This window comes from Argopecten irradians, chromosome 4 (assembly GCF_041381155.1).
Source record: "Argopecten irradians isolate NY chromosome 4, Ai_NY, whole genome shotgun sequence".
Classification (NCBI taxonomy): Eukaryota; Metazoa; Mollusca; class Bivalvia; order Pectinida; family Pectinidae; genus Argopecten; species Argopecten irradians.
Window position 1 is genome coordinate 21,829,445 of NC_091137.1, and position 21,713 is coordinate 21,851,157.

Below are 21,713 nucleotides of genomic sequence, written 5' to 3' on the forward strand. Positions count from 1 at the left end.
GTAAAGTGACTCCATATAACAGTATAGTTATGTTCTGTAAGTAAAGTGACTCCATATAACAGTTATGTTCTGTAAGTAAAGTGACTCCATATATAACAGTTATGTTCTGTAAGTAAAGTGACTCCTATAACAGTTATGTTCTGTAAGTAAAGTGACTCCATAAACAGTTAAGTAAAGTGACTCCCATATATAACAGTTATGTTCTGTAAGTAAAGTGACTCCATATAACAGTTATGTTCTGTAAGTAAAGTGACTCCATATAACAGTTATGTTCTGTAAGTAAAGTGACTCCAATAACAGTTATGTTCTGTAAGTAAAGTGACTCCATATAACAGTTATGTTCTGTAAGTAAAGTGACTCCATATATAACAGTTATGTTCTGTAAGTAAAGTGACTCCATATAACAGTTATGTTCTGTAAGTAAAGTGACTCCATATAACAGTTATGTTCTGTCTGTAAGTAAAGTGACTCCATATATAACAGTTATGTTCTGTAAGTAAAGTGACTCCATATATAACAGTTATGTTCTGTAAGTAAAGTGACTCCATATAACAGTTATGTTCTGTAAGTAAAGTGACTCCATATATAACAGTTATGTTCTGTAAGTAAAGTGAATCCATATAACAGTTATGTTCTGTAAGTAAAGTGACTCCATATATAACAGTTATGTTCTGTAAGTAAAGTGAATCCATATAACAGTTATGTTCTGTAAGTAAAGTGAATCCATATAACAGTTATGTTATGTAAGTAAAGTGACTACATATAACGGTTATACTCTGTGAGTAAATAACTACATACAAAAATGATTCTGACAGCTCCGAAAACTACACTTTAAGTGAAATGCAGTGTCAAGATATTTGGAGGCAGTGATTTGTATGATTGGTAAATTTGAAGGGGTCCATTATGGAATGTTTGCTATATGATGTGTATTTCGATCAGACTGACAAAAGCAGTCCCATCAATATCGTTTTATTGAGTCATTTGTTTCACCGACACTCTAAATAAAATTCCATATTTCTAGCTACGTAATGTCAGGTTATAAATATAATTGTAAATAACAATGGTTTACATTTCTAGCTACGTAATGTCAGGTTATAAATAAATAACAATGGTTTACATTTCTAGCTACGTAATGTCAGGTTATAAATAAATAATAATGGTTTACATTTCTAGCTACGTAATGTCGGGAAAAAAATAACAATTATTTACAGTAAAACCCCTTTTTAATAAACTTCTGTCTTTTACAGCATTTTAATGTTTACGAAAAGCAATTTTCAATTGACACTATTTTAAAATAATAACCCTGTATAATAAATGAATGTTACAAAATGCCAAAGATAAACAAATAAATAGTCAAACACTTTTTTGAGGAATAGATGTTCTCAATACTACAACGTATGAATTCAATTGAAAGGGGATATATTTCTGTTTCAGCAGAGTAATAAGGAGTAAATATACTGTATACATTTCTTGTTATACATACAGACTAAGAATTTAAAAAAAAATAAAATAAATTGAACAAGAACATAAAATAATGATCAGATTTTTTACTTTATACATATGTAATAGATCTAGTAAAAAAAACTAATGAATAAGCAATAAATAAACATCTGAGTATATAAAACCATTCCATGTCACTTTATAACACATAGTCAATCAAAATAGTCCTCTCTCTCTCTCTCTCTCTCTCTCTCTCTCTCTCTCTCTCTCTCTCTTTCCCTCTCTCTCTCTCTCTCAACTTTCACACATTGATTATTTCACACAGATAGGTTTGACCTATAGATTTTTTAACTGAAACGTCACTTCATACTCTATACAATTACAAAAGCTCTATGTAATTATATCGGGTGCAGAACGCATAGCATACCACAGGCAACAAGGTTTCAATTGTTCATTATATGATAATATTACAAGTTATCAGACAAAAATCGGTACCCGATGTTTGCAATGAAAAGATGTCTGCTACATATATAGTACATTTATACAGTACTGTTAATTAACATTGGGATTCTTCAAAGTGTTCTTTATAAACAGGTGTCTGTTACATGATGGTGCCCACTATTACAGTACAATTGACTGTGTAATAATTGGACTAGTCAAATATTTGGTTAAAAAAAGAACATGTATTTAAAAGAATGTTGCTATTTTTCCAGTAATAGTACCAAGAATATATATAAAAAATAAATTCTAAATAACATCATGTAAACATTCAAAAACAACTTGCATAGCTAAGTGTATTAAGATTATTCATGTACAAATCACTACACTAGTACAAGAATCTATGGGTTACACCATAGGCTTTTGGCTCTATCTATAGACATTTTTCTCTATTACATCTATATCTAAAAGGATATGTCTTATAATAGAGCCAAATGCCAGTGGTTACACAAAGGTTACCTTGGTAATTGCATGAAGTTGATTGTGCTTCAGCAGTGATTAATTGAGAAATGGAGATATCTATTGCACAGGGATGTATACATAGAAACTACTAGAATAGGATAATATAATCATAATTGTCATCTGTTCTTGATAATTTACTATACACAGCTTTATGATTGACTTTCAAAATCCATAGCCCCTTGGCTGGTAGGCCACCTCAGGATGTCTGTAGAAGACAACTTCAATAAAATTTTAGATATATATTTGATTTACATGTAGTTTGGTTTAACTAGTTTAACATCCTATCAACAGTTAGGGTCAATTAAGGACGAGACAAGGATGAGATTACCATGAGAAAACCATCGATCAGCAACAGTACCTGGCAACCACGCCACATAGGATTCGTAGTCGGAATTTGTCGGGACATCTTAAGCACCTGGCTATCACAGCCCCAAAGGTAATAACAAAAGGTTTTATAAAATAAACTAAAAGTATTCTATAATAATACTTTTTAAAGATGGCACTTCAATCCTATAAGAGATAGTTACATGACATACTTTGATGTTCAGATCATTGTTCATGGCCCCTTCACACTGGATGAAGACATGTTCTACGCTCTCCATGACCTCCACAACCATGCATGAAGATTGCAACGAGATCTTGAAACTTTTTAAAAACCATCTTCAATGGTGACTGTTATAACGATACTGATACGCTCCTATCGTGCACAAAAATAGTTTTGCGTCACATTCTTTACTTCAACTGTATGTTATTAGAACGATTATACCACGACAAACCATGCTGCCAGTAGGATATTATACGACTAGGCCCTGATGCTGCTATGTTCTAGAAGATCGCATCATGGTAGTGTTCCGTTGCTTCCACGAGTATCACGTTTGCGCTATGTTATTTCCACGACTTTGTCAAGACCGACCAACGTTTACTATATACACTGTATACGATGTCGTTGAACCTCCTCTCAGTTCTATTCTTTGCTGAGGAGGAAACACCTAAAAATGGAAACGTGAGAATGTACTATATGATCCTCTTGATCGTAGAAAGAGTGGGAATTTTTCTAGGAGGCGCGTAGCTTAGACTTAATGATATTGTAGTTAGAACGTAGCCGTCGTAGTGCAAGCCTCAAGCAAATTGAGACGATGCCACTACAACCCTTAAACACCATGACCTGATGCTGCCTAAATTTTGAACATGTTCAAAAGAGTCGTAGCACAACAACGCGCTATCGCGCGCAATGATGACCTACCTGAGTTGTTAATATGACCCTGAAGACCTCGCCACGACGTTCTAATGGTCTGCTGTGATTTAAATGATTTAAATGATTTTCTTGTCGTTGTGCGGTCTTAGCTAGTCCAGTATGAAGGGGGTATAATAATGACTTCTTTTTTATTTTCTTTGAAAGTCAAAGAGAACCATTAAAAAACACACTATGAGTGTCAAATTCCTGAGGTTGAAAATAAGCATGATGATGCCATTGGTTTAAATGGAAGAGGAACCACATGCTAGAGAACGGACAATAGCGGTCACCCATCACACACTGGTAAACAGTCCATATATACAGGGTGAAGTCCTTGAAGAGTATCACAAAATATTATGCATTGTTTGAGGATAACTTTAAAAACAAGATGAAGACTCTAGATCAATGGTTTAGCTACTAACGCAAACAGAGTTACAGCTGATTACATGTATACACTGTATGTATTTCACTTGTTCTTTATACAACAAAGTCCCCCCCCCCCATCTCTTCCCTCCGGCCAGACCCTAAAACCATCTCTGTATATATATAAATAGTTAACCATGAAAATCACAGATGTAAAAGGCAGCTATAAGACTCTCAAGAAAAGTCTAAAAACTGAAATACTTGGTTACAAATCACCAACATATAGTGCAGTTACATTATAAACAAATTGCCTGAAAATCTATATAATACTTCATAGCCTTATCAGCATCAAACACAGCATTCTCCTGTATGGTAACAGTGCCATCTGGTGATGTGGAGGTCATACTCGAAAAGAAGCTGGAAGAATCATTGTTCCTTATCTGAAAATAATGTTAGTTAAAATTACAAATTAATGTATGTCATTTTTATTATTACATAAGATAGCATAAAAATTCATATGTTATAATAAATATAAATATACGTACCTGTACATGACTTATTGTGTCAAGTTGGATGGTTTTATCAAAATTGAGTTTTGAAATTCCATTATTAGTATTTCCTAAGCTACATAATAATGTACATGTATCTTTATTTTACATTATAGGGAGGGTTTTCAAACTCATATATGATATACATTCATCCTGTAACTGCCCCACATACTGATGGATAAACAAATCATATTTGACATCTTGGCTTTCCTAAGTCTTGCACCAAAATAAACCTTGGGTTGTAAGATACTACCAACTTATTCTCTATATGTTGCTATAAAAATGTTACAAATTAAGTTATCATCTAACTTTACAATTCTGCCAATTTGAAGTTCATCAATGTACTCACACGATAGTCTTTAATTGCTTCCATTGTTGCGTCATGAAGATACCGAAACTGGTTTGATCCCAAAGATAATTTTACATCTGGGTTAGTGCCACTCTTGTAAGAGTACTGTATTAGACTTGATACAGTGTTAAGACTCCAGCTTCTTATACAGAAAAACGGGATGGTCACTGCATGCTGACCGGCGTCCACTACAACTCCTTCAGACAACACCACAACATTGACAAGTTGTTCTGAGAGCGACAGCTGAGGATAAGATAATTATATAAATAAAATCTGTTGACTTCAATAAATCAAAGTAGATTCTAACAAAAGTCCTAACAAACAAGATAAAAAAAATTTCTTTTCTTTTCTTGATTTATAAGAAAACATTATTGATGTTTGGTTGATGATTTTTATATTTTTGTCACAACAAGACAAATTAAAATCAGATAAGACAGAAACATTGCAACACTGAGAAATCTTTCCATGTCATCATATGTAATACTGGGTATCCAGGGGTTCACTTACAATCACCCAGGGATCTCTAGGGATGATGGAGTGGCAGCAGCCGCCGGATATTGAGGATCATTATTTATATACTACAGATAAGGATTTGCTCACCTGGGTAAATTCATCCTCAGATCTCAGAGACATGCTACAGTTATCTACCCTAACAGAAAAGTAGTTCTTCATTTTCTGGCATTCATGGATATATTGTTCTTCAATTGTAAATCCAGGGTCCAAAAGCTCTGCAGAGAAAGATATAAACACAGTCTTGCACTGAGATAATAGAAATATTATATGTAAGCAAAATAAAATTTAAACATGTCTATTACTGATATGTCATGTTTAATGATGATGGTTTAAATATTCATTATTTATAATATAAGTAATAAACTCTTATTACCTTCAAGCTTTTGTAATTCCTGTTCTTTCATATAATTTAAGTAATAAACTTTTATTACCTTCAAGCCTTAGTTCCTGTTCTTTTGTTGGAAAAAGTCGTCCTTGAAAAAATAGAAGAAAAACAATTCATTTATTGACTTTATTTTGATACAAGTAATAGTACCAAGGAACAAGTACAAACTATACCATGCCTTTACACATTATAAAGTTATCTCCCTTGATTAGGTTTAATGTGCTGTTAATTAAGGGAGGCTGCAGTATATTTGTGTTGTGTCTCCTTTTCATAGTGAGACTCTAGTAAATCTTTTTACAGTGCTATCTCACTGAGGCTAATGCCACCAAAGACACCCACCCGGTCACATTATACTCATCTGACAAAGGACAAACACCCACCTGGTCACATTATACTCATCTGACAAAGGACAAACACCCACCCGGTCACATTATACTCATCTGACAAAGGACAAACAACCACCTGGTCACATTATACTCATCTGACAAAGGACAAACACCCACCTGGTCACATTATACTCATCTGACAAAGGACAAACACCCACCCAGTCCCATTATACTCATCTGACAAAGGACAAACACCCACCGGTCACATTATACTCATCTGACAAAGGACAAACACCCACCCGGTCACATTATACTCATCTGACAAAGGACAAACACCCACCTGGTCACATTATACTCATCTGACAAAGGACAAATCACCACCCGGTCACATTATACTCATCTGACAAAGGACAAACACCCACCTGGTCACATTATACTCATCTGACAAAGGACAAACACCCACCTGGTCACATTATACTCATCTGACAAAGGACAAACACCCACCTGGTCACATTATACTCATCTGACAAAGGACAAACACCCACCCGGTCACATTATACTCATCTGACAAAGGACAAACACCCACCTGGTCACATTATACTCATCTGACAAAGGACAAACACCCACCTGGTCACATTATACTCATCTGACAAAGGACAAACATCCACCTGGTCACATTATACTCATCTGACAAAGGACAAACACCCACCCGGTCACATTATACTCATCTGACAAAGGACAAACAACCACCCGGTCACATTATACTCATCTGACAAAGGACAAACACCCACCTGGTCACATTATACTCATCTGACAAAGGACAAACACCCACCTGGTCACATTATACTCATCTGACAAAGGACAAACACCCACCCGGTCACATTATACTCATCTGACAAAGGACAAACACCCACCCGGTCACATTATACTCATCTGACAAAGGACAAACACCCACCCGGTCACATTATACTCATCTGACAAAGGACAAACAACCACCTGGTCACATTATACTCATCTGACAAAGGACAAACACACACCCAGTCACATTATACTCATCTGACAAAGGACAAACAACCACCTGGTCACATTATACTCATCTGACAAAGGACAAACACCCACCCGGTCACATTATACTCATCTGACAAAGGACAAACACCCACCCGGTCACATTATACTCATCTGACAAAGGACAAACACCCACCTGGTCACATTATACTCATCTGACAAAGGACAAACACCCACCTGGTCACATTATACTCATCTGACAAAGGACAAACAACCACCCGGTCACATTATACTCATCTGACAAAGGACAAACACCCACCTGGTCACATTATACTTATCTGACAAAGGACAAACAACCACCTGGTCACATTATACTCATCTGACAAAGGACAAACAACCACCTGGTCACATTATACTCATCTGACAAAGGACAAACACCCACCTGGTCACAGTATACTCATCTGACAAAGGACAAACACCCACCTGGTCACATTATACTCATCTGACAAAGGACAAACACCCACACAGTCACATTATACTCATCTGACAAAGGACAAACAACCACCTGGTCACATTATACTCATCTGACAAAGGACAAACACCCACCCAGTCACATTATACTCATCTGACAAAGGACAAACACCCACCCGGTCACATTATACTCATCTGACAAAGGACAAACACCCACCCGGTCACATTATATTCATCTGACAAAGGACAAATCACCACCCGGTCACATTATACTCATCTGACAAAGGACAAACAACCACCTGGTCACATTATACTCATCTGACAAAGGACAAACACACACACAGTCACATTATACTCATCTGACAAAGGACAAACAACCACCTGGTCACATTATACTCATCTGACAAAGGACAAACACCCACCCGGTCACATTATATTCATCTGACAAAGGACAAATCACCACCCGGTCACATTATACTCATCTGACAAAGGACAAACACCCACCTGGTCACATTATACTCATCTGACAAAGGACAAACAACCATCTGGTCACATTATACTCATCTGACAAAGGACAAACACCCACCTGGTCACATTATACTCATCTGACAAAGGACAAACACCCACCCGGTCACATTATATTCATCTGACAAAGGACAAATCACCACCCGGTCACATTATTCTCATTTGACAAAGGACAAACACCCACCTGGTCACATTATACTCATCTGACAAAGGACAAACACCCACCCAGTCACATTATACTCATCTGACAAAGGACAAACACCCACCCGGTCACATTATATTCATCTGACAAAGGACAAATCACCACCCGGTCACATTATTCTCATTTGACAAAGGACAAATACCCACCTGGTCACATTATACTCATCTGACAAAGGACAAACAACCACCTGGTCACATTATACTCATCTGACAAAGGACAAACACCCGCCATCACATTATACTCATCTGACAAAGGACAAACACCCACCTGGTCACATTATACTCATCTGACAAAGGACAAACACCCACCTGGTCACATTATACTCATCTGACAAAGGACAAACACCCACCCAGTCACATTATACTCATCTGACAAAGGACAAAACACCACCCGGTCACATTATACTCATCTGACAAAGGACAAACACCCACCTGGTCACATTATACTCATCTGACAAAGGACAAACACCCACCTGGTCACATTATACTCATCTGACAAAGGACAAACACCCACCTGGTCACATTATACTCATCTGACAAAGGACAAAATATCCACCTGGTCACATTATACTCATCTGACAAAGGACAAACACCCACCCGGTCACATTATACTCATCTGACAAAGGACAAACACCCACCCAGTCACATTATACTCATCTGACAAAGGACAAACACCCACCTGGTCACATTATACTCATCTGACAAAGGACAAATCACCACCCGGTCACATTATACTCATCTGACAAAGGACAAATATCCACCTGGTCACATTATACTCATCTGACAAAGGACAAACACCCACCCAGTCACATTATACTCATCTGACAAAGGACAAACACCCACCTGGTCACATTATACTCATCTGACAAAGGACAAATATCCACCTGGTCACATTATACTCATCTGATAAAGGACAAACCCCCGGTCACATTATACTCATCTGACAAAGGACAAAACCCAGTCACATTATACTCATCTGACAAAGGACAAACAACCACCTGGTCACATTATACTCATCTGACAAAGGACAAACACCCACCTGGTTACATTATACTCATCTGACAAAGGACAAATATCCACCTGGTCACATTATACTCATCTGACAAAGGACAAACACCCACCCGGTCACATTATACTCATCTGACAAAGGACAAACACCCAGGTCACATTATACTCATCTGACAAAGGACAAACACCCACCTGGTCACATTATACTCATCTGACAAAGGACAAATATCCACCTGGTCACATTATACTCATCTGACAAAGGACAAACACCCACCCGGTCACATTATACTCATCTGACAAAGGACAAACAACCACCTGGTCACATTATACTCATCTGACAAAGGACAAACACCCACCATCACATTATACTCATCTGACAAAGGACAAACCAATCATCTCACATTCTCTAATGGTATTAATTGTGAAGTCATTACTTCATGAGTGAAACTTGTATCTTTTTTTTTTCTAAAAAAAAATGTGGCTGCGCTCACAAGCAAGGTCACCATCAATACTCTTTTTTTGATACACAGAGGCAGAGTAGTAAGGGATGATATGCTTTGAAAGAAAATTTGATTCACCTAACAAATGGATTGCTGCCTCAGATATTCTTCACTAGACAGACTTGAGAAATATTCTAAAGATCAATTATTAATAGTTGATCTCAGTACATGAATTTTTGATTGAACCGCTGTGACGTTGAAGGAAGGTCAATGTGATTTATTTGTACATACTAGTCAAATCATTCTACAGGTCCATTATCTGATAACCAATTACTGTGAAGGCATCATATTTGTGTTCATGGCAGTGATTCTGTCTATTTCTTTGAATATAACATATAGCATATTTCCTCATCAAAGTATACTGCATTGCTTTGTTTTATCTCTTGACTATTGAGAATTAAAATGTGTATCAGGTAATGATAAAATTTCATGTTAGGCTGACAGACAAGATATTGCTTTTACCTATAAAGGAGAAGCAGAAGCTTTCTTGGAAAGATAGGAGAAAGAATATAATATGGTACCTATTTTAATGTCATTTTCTGCCTGAGAAAACACCAGATGACAAGCTGCTCCGTCCTCTTTTATTATCTGGTTTTCTTGATTCTCAGTAAAGCACCATTTTCTTAATGATAAACCTGGATAAATAGAGGAAATTTTCATTATACAGTTAAAGATGCTCCACCTCCGACAGAGCATAAATGACATTCATCATTTGAACAATAATTGGTGTTTAATCGTGTTTATATATGTCTAATTAACACAAAAAATATCATAAAATAATTTATTTTGCCATAATTGCATGCGCAATCAGTATTTCATTCCATATAGGATATAGTGACACAGAATTTTTTCGGGATGCAACTAATTATTTTTCATATTTTTAACTTAATGTAAAATTAGAAGCTCAAACTTTTCAATGGTGGTAATGGTATAAAGTAAGCAACTTTTGTAACTGAAGAAAAATACTAAATCGTTTGCTCCTGTTTTTGATAGTGAAAAAATACCATTTGTCAGCGGTGGAGCATCTTTAAACATGTTATAATGAACCTCTAGGGACCAATGATATTGCCTTGTTACACACATAGTTCGTTATACACACATAACAAACATCTTATAGGAACTTTGATGGGGAAATTACTATTTTATAACCATAAATGTGTTGTAAGTGTATTTGTTATAAATATGTATATAAACCTGAATAAATAGAGGATATTTTCATAATATAAATCTGGATAACAAACCATCACAATATATTTTCATATCAACCAAAAGCCAATAAGGTCCTACAGATAGGTGAAGGTCACCCATCTATTCACCCAAGTAAACTAACGACCAGATAGAAAGAGTCTTTATAATATAGTGTTTGTTTGTTTAAACAATATAAACCTGTATAAATGCATATATGATATACATGGAAAAGAAGAAAAACATGACTGTCCATGTATTTATAAGTGACAACTGTTTGCAGATGTCCATGAATATGTCATGCAAGTGGCCAACATGTAATAATATATAAACCCATAAAGGGAATATACATGTTATGTAATACAGTACACTTATCCAAACATCGCGAAAGTTTTAAAAAAATGGCCAGACATTCCGACTGGCAAGGACTGTGAGTAAGACGGACCGATGAAGATTTTGCTGGAAAGAACATTAATTGTGAATTTTTGAAGTAAACATAACTTCCTGCTATTAGTATCCAGGCAGCCGTTTTCATGATTATCTTATGCAATTTACATTTTTTCAAGGTTCAGCACTCGCGTAATACTTCAGAGACGCCATTTCTACCGACTTCAGGTATTCAATAATTGCCGGACAGTCGATCCAGACCGGATTTTAAAATAGGCAGTCCGAGTAAAATTTTGCCGGACACGTCCATCAGCCTGGCATATTTCGCAATGGCTGAGTATCTCTACTGGTACTTTACTTTGTAAATAATATGTTGCCAAGTTAGCTGGAGCCCCAATTATAGTAAACTTATCATTGTACTACTGTTTAGGCTGTAACTTTTGCTGAGATCGTATTTTTTTTTAATTTCCTGATACATTGCTTGGGTTGCAAAAAAGTCAGTTTTAAGTTGAAAATGCAAATTTTTACCTGCAAAAATAATCTGCCATGTAGTGTTTAACTTACCTTTCACTGGACAAAGTATGCGATCTGTGTCTCGAACACGATGTAAGATCTCAGCTTTAGAGTTCCATAGAAAGAGTGAAAACAACTCATGGCTACTTGGTTTCAAACCTAAAAAAATGAAATACATTGTAAAACAAAATGCCCATTGACTTTAATAATAAGTTATCTAACAGACTGAAATAGGATAATTAACAATATGTTATTGTATTGACATTAATGTACCTTGAATCCATTTAAAACACCTGGGTATATGTCAGTGAAGAGCCTGAGGGTTCTCAATACAATTGAATCAAGTGTTGATGCATATATCCTTGGTACTAAAAGGATTCCTCTATCGTTATATACATTTTGTACAAATTACGCAAATTAAGCCATTTTGACAGTGGTCTTTGACTCACTGTCGTAAACAAACAAACATGTGAACTTGATTTTAATTTTGTTGAAAATATTCGCCATCAGATTGTCCTCAGTTAAAATAACACAAAATTCAACCATTGCTTACTAATTTAATTTTTCAAGCCAAAATCTGTGTTTTTTGTTTGAGCACTGGCCCTGAATTCCCAAAACAAATTCAAATCAGGTCAGGGGAGTCTAGTATAGGCCTAGCATGATTATATAGTGTAGACAATATAAAATCACCACTGTTCTAATTTTGTGTATTATTATTGTGTGGTTATCACCTAAATATCGTGACCTCAATTTAACCATTCGTATATACGTTAATAGTTACCATAGAGGTAAAATAGCTGCTACATTGTAACAATTTCTCATCAGCTTCTGGGGGGCTTCGCCCCCCGTACCCTCTACCAGGGCTTCGGCCCTGGACCCTGAGCAGGGGGCTGTCGCCCCCTGCACCCCCAAGCATGCAGGTCTTTACAAACCTAGCTACACCGCTGCATATGAAGTTTTTAATTACATCACCCTAGCTACATATATTATGACCTAAGGTACATAGGAAGAATATAAGGTTATATAATAACAGCTATTGTTATTACCAAGTTCCTCACAGATTTTCCTTTTCACATCTTCGCCTAGAACAGTATTGTTTTCTTGCAGAGCTATGGATACCTGAGGAAGATACAAAACAATTTTATAAGACCTATGTACAGTAGTATTAGTCCACTAAACCTGCCTTTATTATTAGGCTTTTTGAATTTAAAAAAAAAAATTTTGCCTAATATATTTTAGGCAAAATAAATAAATAAAAAAGCCTAATAATATAGGCAGGTTTAGTGGACTACAGTAGTATGTATGCAACAGAAAACTTCATGCTCAAGTACATCCATGACTGGAATGTGCAGCAGAATTACAACAGCATAAAGCTCTTAAATACTGACAAACAACAGCTGATAAATTGTTGTGTAATGGAATTGGACGGGATCAATCATCGGTGACCAGGTATAGCTTAAGCTGTAGATTATCTATTGGTTAGTGTTCAAAGATCCTGGGTTTGAATCCTAGCATGGTTTGACCACTACACATTTTCCCATTTCTTGTTATGTTCATTCTGGCTACTGAATATAATTTCTTCTCACCACCCACAGATATGTTTTAGAGTAACGTTAGGCCTAGTGCTGCATTTTTTTTATTCTTACATATGCAATACTGGTTAAATTTTTATGACATATTTTTTTTTCATTTATTATTCAAGAAGTATTCTTTTCTAAGAATACAAGAAAATACTTAAGACTTCAAGCAAAACTATCTTGTGAAATATACCTCTAAAAGTCTTTAAACTGGATTTGTTTACATTTCACAACAGAAACTGTCAAGGTAAACACCATTAATTATCTACCTTTATATATCGTGTCATGTGATTATATCTTTCATTTCAAAGCATTGTTATCTTTTTATCAAGTATTGATATAGTAGTAACACGAATATCATTTTACCTTAACATCAGAAAAGTGTTTATCTAAAGTGTTCACAGTCACAGCAACAAGTTGTTGTAACTCCATACTTGTTCATCCTGAACTCCTCTGATATTGTTACTAAATTTTATGGTTAAGATCCGAAAGGTTGCGGTTGACTTCCTTTTTGGTAATACTAAAGGCAAGAATCAAGAAACTTTCAAAATGGAACAGGTGCTCTAATATATAATCATGTAATATGTTATAAATGTCACGTAAAACAAACCTTTGAAACATTTATTATCTAGTAAGAACAGTTTTAATGATTCCTATACGATTTGAGAGTTGTTTACACATTTGATCAATCGGACCAAAATAATAATTTCATTCCTTTTTTATTCCTGATTTTAGTATGCCCCTTTGTAGTGAGTGGAAGCAGAAACCGGCCGGTCGTGGAAGATCGCAAAGAAGAATCATGTTGGCTGATTGTCTCTTAATCGTGTTCATATCAATGTGTACAGCTTCTCTTGGAGAAGGTAATATTGTAGAAACTGTTTTAAAATGAAACGCTTTACTTTAAACGGGTTCCTTTAAACATGCGACCGAGAAAAGCAACTGAATGGGAACGTGACACTATCATTATTTTCGTTTATTCGGAATAGATAATGTTGTGAAGTAATTATTTCTGGTACATGTAATATCACTGTAAAAATGTGAAGACCATAACTCGGTTTCTTGATATCACTCTCTGTAGTCGTTATACTGCAATGTAGACGGAAATATCATTATTTTGTGTTTATGAAGTCATAGAACAAGAACACATTTAATATTATTTTATAAATTCATACCTCATCATGTGGCAATAGATTATAGTTAAATTCTTCATCTGACAGACTACAGGACTAGACAATCACACCCATTCACATAAAGACATATAGCTGCCACCAAGGACATATTCAAACATTCATTTTCCCCACACACAATTAAACAATGGAACAACCTCCCGGTGGCTACAGTGCAAATCCAATCCACACAATATAATCATCTTCATTGATGGATTTGTGGCACTAATAAGAAGATAGTGTTACAGGATGAGAGCATAGGTATTTAGCACGCTGGTAGGTCGAAGACTAATTATAAGATACAGAGAAAAGTAAGGAATTCCTCTGTGACGCAAAACTGGATAATTTAGTTCAAAGTGTTGTAAAAAAATATCCAGACCAGATATCTAAATATCTTTGGTCTTAAATAAAAGTTAAGATGTTAAACTTCAAGATGATAGCAAGAAGTCCTACTGAACTAGTCTACTTTTTTCACAAACAGCCTCGAAACATGAAACATTGACAAATTTTTAGTTGGACAAGATCGAGAACATTTTTGCAAACGAAAATGTCTATTCGCTACACTGAAAACACGGCAGCCGACAATAACCGGCTTTGACATAAACAAACACCAGGTGAAAACAAATGCATTAGCTTGTTCTGTGCTTCGTTCAAATCCCCCTCTCGTGGTCCTTATGTCGTTTTTCAGTGCTAATTAGTTATCAGGGTCAGGTTGACGGCCATTTAGCCACTATCTTGAAAGTTATAAAGCCTAATCACATTTGTTGGTTGGTTTTAACTCTGCCAATGAGATTAGGTTTTACATAGCTTTCAAGATAAAACTAGTGGCAAATGGCCTTCAACCTGACCTGAATAACTATTAGCGCTAAAAAACGACATAACATACACTACTACCCCACCCCCCATTTCAAAAATGTGGGACACAAACCAACATAGCTGTCTCCATGGAAGCCTTCAATACCTGTACTTCCACTTAGAGTGCTCTACGGGAATATAGCAGGGCGAGAGTAGTGTGCTGTCAGCCGGAGTCTAATCCATAACCCTGCTGCTCTACCGACTGAGCTAAAGGGAAATTCCTCCTAGTGTGCAGCTAAAAGGCGACTGTATCCCTATATATGGACATTTCATAGTGGTGACAGGTGTCATAACCTCAAATCAAAATGAGTGTAACAAATGAAATTATTACTTTATTATAACATATTTCTGTTTTAGGATTGACATGGCTCCTGGTATACAGAACAGATAAATACAAGAAGCTCAAAGCTGAGGTGGAGAAGCAGAGCAAGAAATGTAATATGATCGAAGGGAGAATTGTTACTGTTTACAGATACACAAGTACATTAAAACATATTTAGCAATGCTTCCAGATAGGAAAATTTTTATTGATTTGTTATGTACAAGGTATTGATATGAATTCTAGCTCCTCCAAAATAATCTACCATATGTTTTTCATGATACCAGAAAAGGAAAATAATAGTCATAATTCATATTTATCACAGCTTGATAAGTTTTTGTTGGTTTAAACTTTCATCAGCTAGAATATTCGCACCTCTGATACAATGAGCTCCATGTATCCAACCTTGTAACTAACCTATAATGAAATGAGTATGATGATACCCTAGTATTTTTTTACAGTGGAAAAGAAGAAGGAAGTTGGTGATGCAACAGACCGTAGCCAGAAGAAAAAATTAGGTATGCATGCTCTACTAGCTTTCTTCACATACATTGTCAAGACTTTGTTCATCAGTCTTTTGTCTGTGTCAGTGCTGTTAAAAAAACCCCCAAAAAACCCTAAAAGCTTTCTCATAGAAAATACTTACTCCCATGGAATGTTATGCCAGTAATCAATAGATACTAACAGGGGTAGATATTTTTTGCACAAAATAATGGCACAATAAATCTATACCAACATTCTGTGGACATAACTCCATTAAAAGGTCATATAGTTATCAATACCTACCCCAGGATTAGATAACTATCATATAATCCACTTCCAGGAGAGATAACTCTCATACAAAGTAATCAAAACAATTAAATTTGATCTTCTATGTTGTTCCTCGTAGACTGCCTGTTCCTAGAAGTGTACGGTGTACGTGGAGCTACATAGAAGGTCTAATTTAACTTAGATTGTACCTACTGCCAAGGGAAGAAAATTCTTACACAAAGTAATGACAGAGTGACAAATACCTTCTCTCAGGGTAGATAACTCACACAAAATAATGATAGAGTAACTAATACCTTCTCTCAGGATTAGATAACTCATACAGAAAATGATGATATATATATAATGTAGTAAATAATATCTTCTCTCAGGTGTAGGAAACTCATACAAAATAATGACATAGTAACCAATGCCATTTCCCAGTATTAAATAACTTGCACAAAATAACGACATAGTAACCAATGCCATCTCTCAGGGGTAGATAACTCACACAGAAAATGATGATATACAATTTAGTAAATAATATCTTCTCTCAGGGGTAGGTAACTCATACATAATCCAGGAGTAGATAACTTGCACAAAATAATGACATAGTAACCAATGCCATTTCCCAAGGGTAGATAACTCCAAAAAAATTGATATTTACAATTTCACATTTTATAATGTTAGCCCTAAATATGAATGTTTATAAGAATAATACCCTAAACAATGCCACTACAATCATCCTTAGTTAAAATGCTCACAATGTTGTTTTTCTCTATTACAGAAAGACAGGAAGAAAAATTGAAGAACAACAACAGAGATTTATCATTTGTGAGTACTGAAAACACTTGACCTTCAATTTTAATTTGTTATGTATCAGTACAAAAAGTTCTGGCTTGGCTATTCATTGATTTGTATTTCATTGGTTTGCAATGTTCATTATGATTCTAATTACAGGTTAACAAATAACAACAACTTTATGCAGTATTAAAATTACATGTCGAATGATATTACAAATCTATGCCATGCATTCAATGTTTGTCCTACTTAAATATTTTTTTCTCTTTTTTCAGGTGAAAATGAAGTCCATGTTTGCAATTGGTTTTGCATTCACAGCTTTACTTAGTATGTTCAATTCCATGTAAGTTTTATTTCTCATCTAGCCTTCAATTGTCAAAAACTAAACAATCCTCTTTTCATTTCTCAGCTTTAAAATAAATTTAGTCTTAAAATATTTGTAAGAGTCACCTCTCTCTTCTCAGAGGCTTACTAGAGGCATCATGTAATGTGTAGGGAAACAATATTTCTTTAAATAACATGATGTGGATTGTAAAACTCATGCTGTCCATAAATAGTGATACTTTACTTAGTATGTTCAATTCCATGTAAGTTTTATTTCACATCTAGCCTTCAATTGTCAAAAACTAAACAATCCTCTTTTCATTTCTCAGCTTTAAAATACATTTTGTCTTTAAAGGGACAATTCAATCTAAGACAACATTAAAATTTGTACATATATCGGGGAAAAAACCGGTTCTAATGGAAATTAGATCAGTCGGTTTTACTGTGATATGCTCGAAAAGCCCATGGTGGTGAAATGTGTGTGAAACTTTCAAACTCGCTCGCTGTCTGCCATTACACATTGTGGTCGAATATCTCGTATGCCGAACCCTGTCCCTTGCTCGTAGAGTAATGCAACTTTTGTCTAGAACTGCTCAAATCGCTCTGACAGTAGTGGTTTACCTTATTAGATGAATTGTCTTGCCTAAGAATCATTTTATTACCTACTCAGTGGTTATGTAGTTCACATGTTTAACGTGCGTGACTTTGGCTTGGGAATGGGTACAGAGTACATACTGTACCTGCTTAATCGTATTGATCAACGATTTGTAGTTACAACGGTATCAATTAAAATACTTAAAAATAACATGGAATTTGTCAATATATTGAGTTAAATGTTTCATAAGAAATGTAGAACAATACATTTATGCCATATTTTGCTTCTTAGTTATGTAAAAGAATTAGCCTGAGTGAATTGTCCCTTTAAATATTTGTAAGAGTCACCTCTCTCTTCTTAGAGGCTTACTAGAGGCATCAAGTAATGTGTAGGGAAACAATATTTCTTTAAATAACATGATGTGGATTGTAAAACTCGTGCTGTCCATAAATAGTGATATTAGGTACAGTGACCTTCTGGGCTATTAATCCAAATCCATCATGAAAATAATGATAATGCTAGAACATTCTAGTACAACAGGAAATTGGTGTAATTATTTAAGATGAAGCATTTACAGTTTGAAATTCTTTAAATTGAACTTGATTGTAAGGCTCAGTCCCTGCTGGTCATCATCTTGTTAAGCAGCTGATATTGTGTAGTTTTGATGTCTTTTAAGTTTTTAGTGTTCTATCAGTTCACATGGTTTAAAAATCTAATTCAACATTTTTTGCATCTTGTTTTTATAGATTTGATGGCAGAGTGGTGGCCAAGCTTCCTTTTACACCAATCTCCCTGCTACAGGGAATATCTCACCGGAACTTAGGTGGGGACGACTACACACACTGTTCTTTTATCTTCCTCTACATACTGTGTACCATGTCTGTGAGACAAGTAAGTAACTACATCCTGTGTACATTGATAGTCTGTTAGACATTAAGTAACTACATCCTGTGTACCTTATTTGTAAGGCAATAAGTAACTACATCCTGCGTACCTTACTTGTGAGGCAATACGTAACTATATCATCTGTACCTTATTTGAGAGGCAATAAGTAGCTATATCCTCTGTGCCTTATTTGTGAGGCAATACGTAACTATATCATGTGTACCTTATTTGAGAAGCAATAAGTAACTATATCCTGTGTGCCTTATTTGTGAGGCAATAAGTAACTATATCATAAGTACCTTATTTGTGAGGCAATGAGTAACTACATCCGGTGTACCTTATTTGTGAGGCAATATGTTACTATATCATGTGTACCTTATTTGTGAGGCAATATGTTACTATATCATGTGTACCTTATTTGAGAGGCAATAAGTAACTATATCCTGTGTGCCTTATTTGTAAGGCAATAAGGAACTATATCATGTGTACCTTATTAATGAGGCATTACGTAACTACACCTTATGTACTTTTATTCCCTGTTAGACAATAAGTACTTCATTCTGTGTACCTGGTCTGTTAGACAATAAGCAACTTCATCCTGTGTACCTTATTTGTGAGGCGAGAAAGTAACTACATCCTGTGTACCTTACTTGTGAGACAAGAAACTTTGTCAATCCTTCCCTGACATTCCATCGGTATTGTAATTTTATTAGCATCCAAATGTGGTTTACTGTATGTGGAGCACACATGTAGCTCGTTAGTTAGGCTGTCATAGGGAAGTCATTAGAAATGTCTATTAATTAGAATTCAATTGTCTTTTCAGATATTTATAACTGTGCTTGTCTGTTTCAGAACATCCAAAAAGTCCTTGGACTTGCTCCATCTCGTGCTGCAAGTAAACAAGCTGGGGGACTGTTTGGTCCTCCCCCTCAACTCACAAAGTGAGGCGATCTGTGTAACTGGCATAGAAAACAACAGTAGTGCATGAACATTTGTATCTTGACCTGTGCAATCTCAATATATTGTACTTTTTGTCAATGTCTAGATTTAAATATGTGAGACAATATATTGTAAGGATGTAGAGTAAGGATGAGTGTGATCTCTATAGTTGTATAAGAACTGATCAGAAGTAGAGTTTATTATTTTAATAAGATACCCATATAATATAATATCAAAATCAGATATGTTAACATTATATACAGATTTGTATCAGATTGTATCCATAATGAAAAGTAAAGAAAAGTCAGTTGAATGAATGTATTGAAGTGTGTTAGGATTAAAAATAAATTATACTGTACAAAACATATTGAAATGTTTGGTTTTGTCTGAAAGTGGGGCCGCAGTGCTTAGCCGCAAGCCTTCACCTCTGGGGCAGTTGTCAGGTACTGACCATAGGTCAGTGATTTTTCTCTGGGTATTTGACATTTTGATCAGCTTTAATAGTATCAATGCATTATTCAGTTTTGGATGGAATAGCAGAATCTTTCACCTTTTTGGGCATGACATTGGAATCTTCACCTGTTTGACAAGTATCTTGTTCTGAGGCTTGAGATATTAACATGTCAGAAATACAAAGCAAAGTTGATCTGTAGAACCAATTGTTGATGAAGATCTGACAGTGGTCAAAAGTGCTCATGTGACCTCAGTGATTAACATTCAATCAAATTTTTTCAGACAATCAATCAGATTTCTCAAATTGCTTGTTAGTTGTGATCTTATTAACGTCGATTCTTTAAACTTTTTGTTTCGTCATGTTAACAAAAAATGACCAGATAGAATCGTGAACAAACAAAATTTGATAAGCAGTCGTATCTTCATTAAGGTAGATCTGTGTAACATTGAATACTCCTTATGTAGAAAATTTCATTATTTATGTGGGTGCTGTAAAAGCAATGAATACCATTTCATACATAATCAGAATCACTATTTCATCTTTCAACTATGAATATTTCTAAACACAAAATACTTTGAAACCTAGTAAATACCAATGGACGTTTTAGGTCATCTCACCTCAAGTCTGTAAAAAGTCCAGTAAGTCGTTAAAAATTGCAGCCTATTTGATTCCTGTGACCTTAATTGAAGGTCAAGGTCTTTCATTTAAACAAACTTGCAATTTGGTAGTCCATCATCCAAGCATGATACAGGGCCAACATCAGGTCTCTAGGGCCCTTTAATTATGTTGTATTTAGTCAGATGACCGTTAAGGCCTATTGTATGATATACAGTATAATGATGTGCATTTCAATCAGATTTAAATAAGCTATGATGTCGTGTAAGTTGTCTTCTCTATTGGTTGAGATTAATAGAATCTAGCTTACATGAGTGTACAGCGATATCTCTATCCTTGCGTATATGATTTTAGCTGGTCATGAACATGTACAGACTTGCCAAGTGTTGACAGGTAAAATCTTAAACGAGTGTTGAGGATATCCCTGTTCACTTCAATCACTGATATTTTTATTATATTCTCCCATACTTAAGAAAAAAAATGAATGAATAAAAAAATGAATGAATTTCAGTTGTTTTGAAAC

General features: G+C 35.3%; 2 protein-coding genes across 4 annotated transcripts; one reads left to right on the forward strand and one right to left on the reverse strand.

The window, feature by feature from the left end:
- Positions 1-953: 953 nt before the first annotated feature.
- Positions 954-13,997, reverse strand: LOC138320957 (uncharacterized). Of its 3 annotated transcripts, XM_069264287.1 has the most exons (9): positions 13,857-13,997; positions 12,960-13,032; positions 11,965-12,072; positions 10,350-10,463; positions 5,839-5,880; positions 5,495-5,622; positions 4,895-5,137; positions 4,328-4,437; positions 954-3,389 (listed from the first exon to the last, which is right to left on the reverse strand). In XM_069264287.1, the coding sequence occupies exons 1-9, from the start codon at positions 13,920-13,922 to the stop codon at positions 3,365-3,367; spliced, it is 909 nt and encodes a 302-aa protein (XP_069120388.1). In that variant the 5' UTR covers positions 13,923-13,997; the 3' UTR covers positions 954-3,364. The 3 variants fall into 3 exon arrangements, with proteins under 3 accessions (XP_069120388.1, XP_069120387.1, XP_069120389.1); XM_069264286.1 differs by having other exon boundaries at positions 954-4,437; XM_069264288.1 differs by lacking the exon at positions 10,350-10,463 and having other exon boundaries at positions 954-4,437.
- A 228-nt stretch (positions 13,998-14,225) lies between these two features.
- LOC138320960 (calcium load-activated calcium channel-like) lies at positions 14,226-21,700 on the forward strand. Its single transcript, XM_069264290.1, has 7 exons — positions 14,226-14,350; positions 15,869-15,946; positions 16,292-16,348; positions 17,365-17,411; positions 17,654-17,721; positions 19,044-19,188; positions 20,035-21,700. The coding sequence occupies exons 1-7, from the start codon at positions 14,227-14,229 to the stop codon at positions 20,125-20,127; spliced, it is 612 nt and encodes a 203-aa protein (XP_069120391.1). The 5' UTR covers position 14,226; the 3' UTR covers positions 20,128-21,700.
- Positions 21,701-21,713: the final 13 nt, after the last annotated feature.

Coding starts and splice junctions, on each gene's coding strand:
- LOC138320957 (XM_069264286.1), bottom strand. CDS start 13,922: ATGGAGTTACAACAACTTGTTGCTGTGACTGTGAACACTTTAGATAAA. Junction 12,073..12,959: donor GAAAATCTGTGAGGAACTTG/GTAATAACAATA, acceptor TCATTTTTTTAG/GTTTGAAACCAAGTAGCCAT. Junction 5,881..10,349: donor AGAAAATGACATTAAAATAG/GTACCATATTAT, acceptor TATTTTTTCAAG/GACGACTTTTTCCAACAAAA.
- LOC138320960 (XM_069264290.1), top strand. CDS start 14,227: ATGCCCCTTTGTAGTGAGTGGAAGCAGAAACCGGCCGGTCGTGGAAGA. Junction 15,947..16,291: donor GGAGAAGCAGAGCAAGAAAT/GTAATATGATCG, acceptor ATTTTTTTACAG/TGGAAAAGAAGAAGGAAGTT. Junction 17,722..19,043: donor CTTAGTATGTTCAATTCCAT/GTAAGTTTTATT, acceptor TTGTTTTTATAG/ATTTGATGGCAGAGTGGTGG.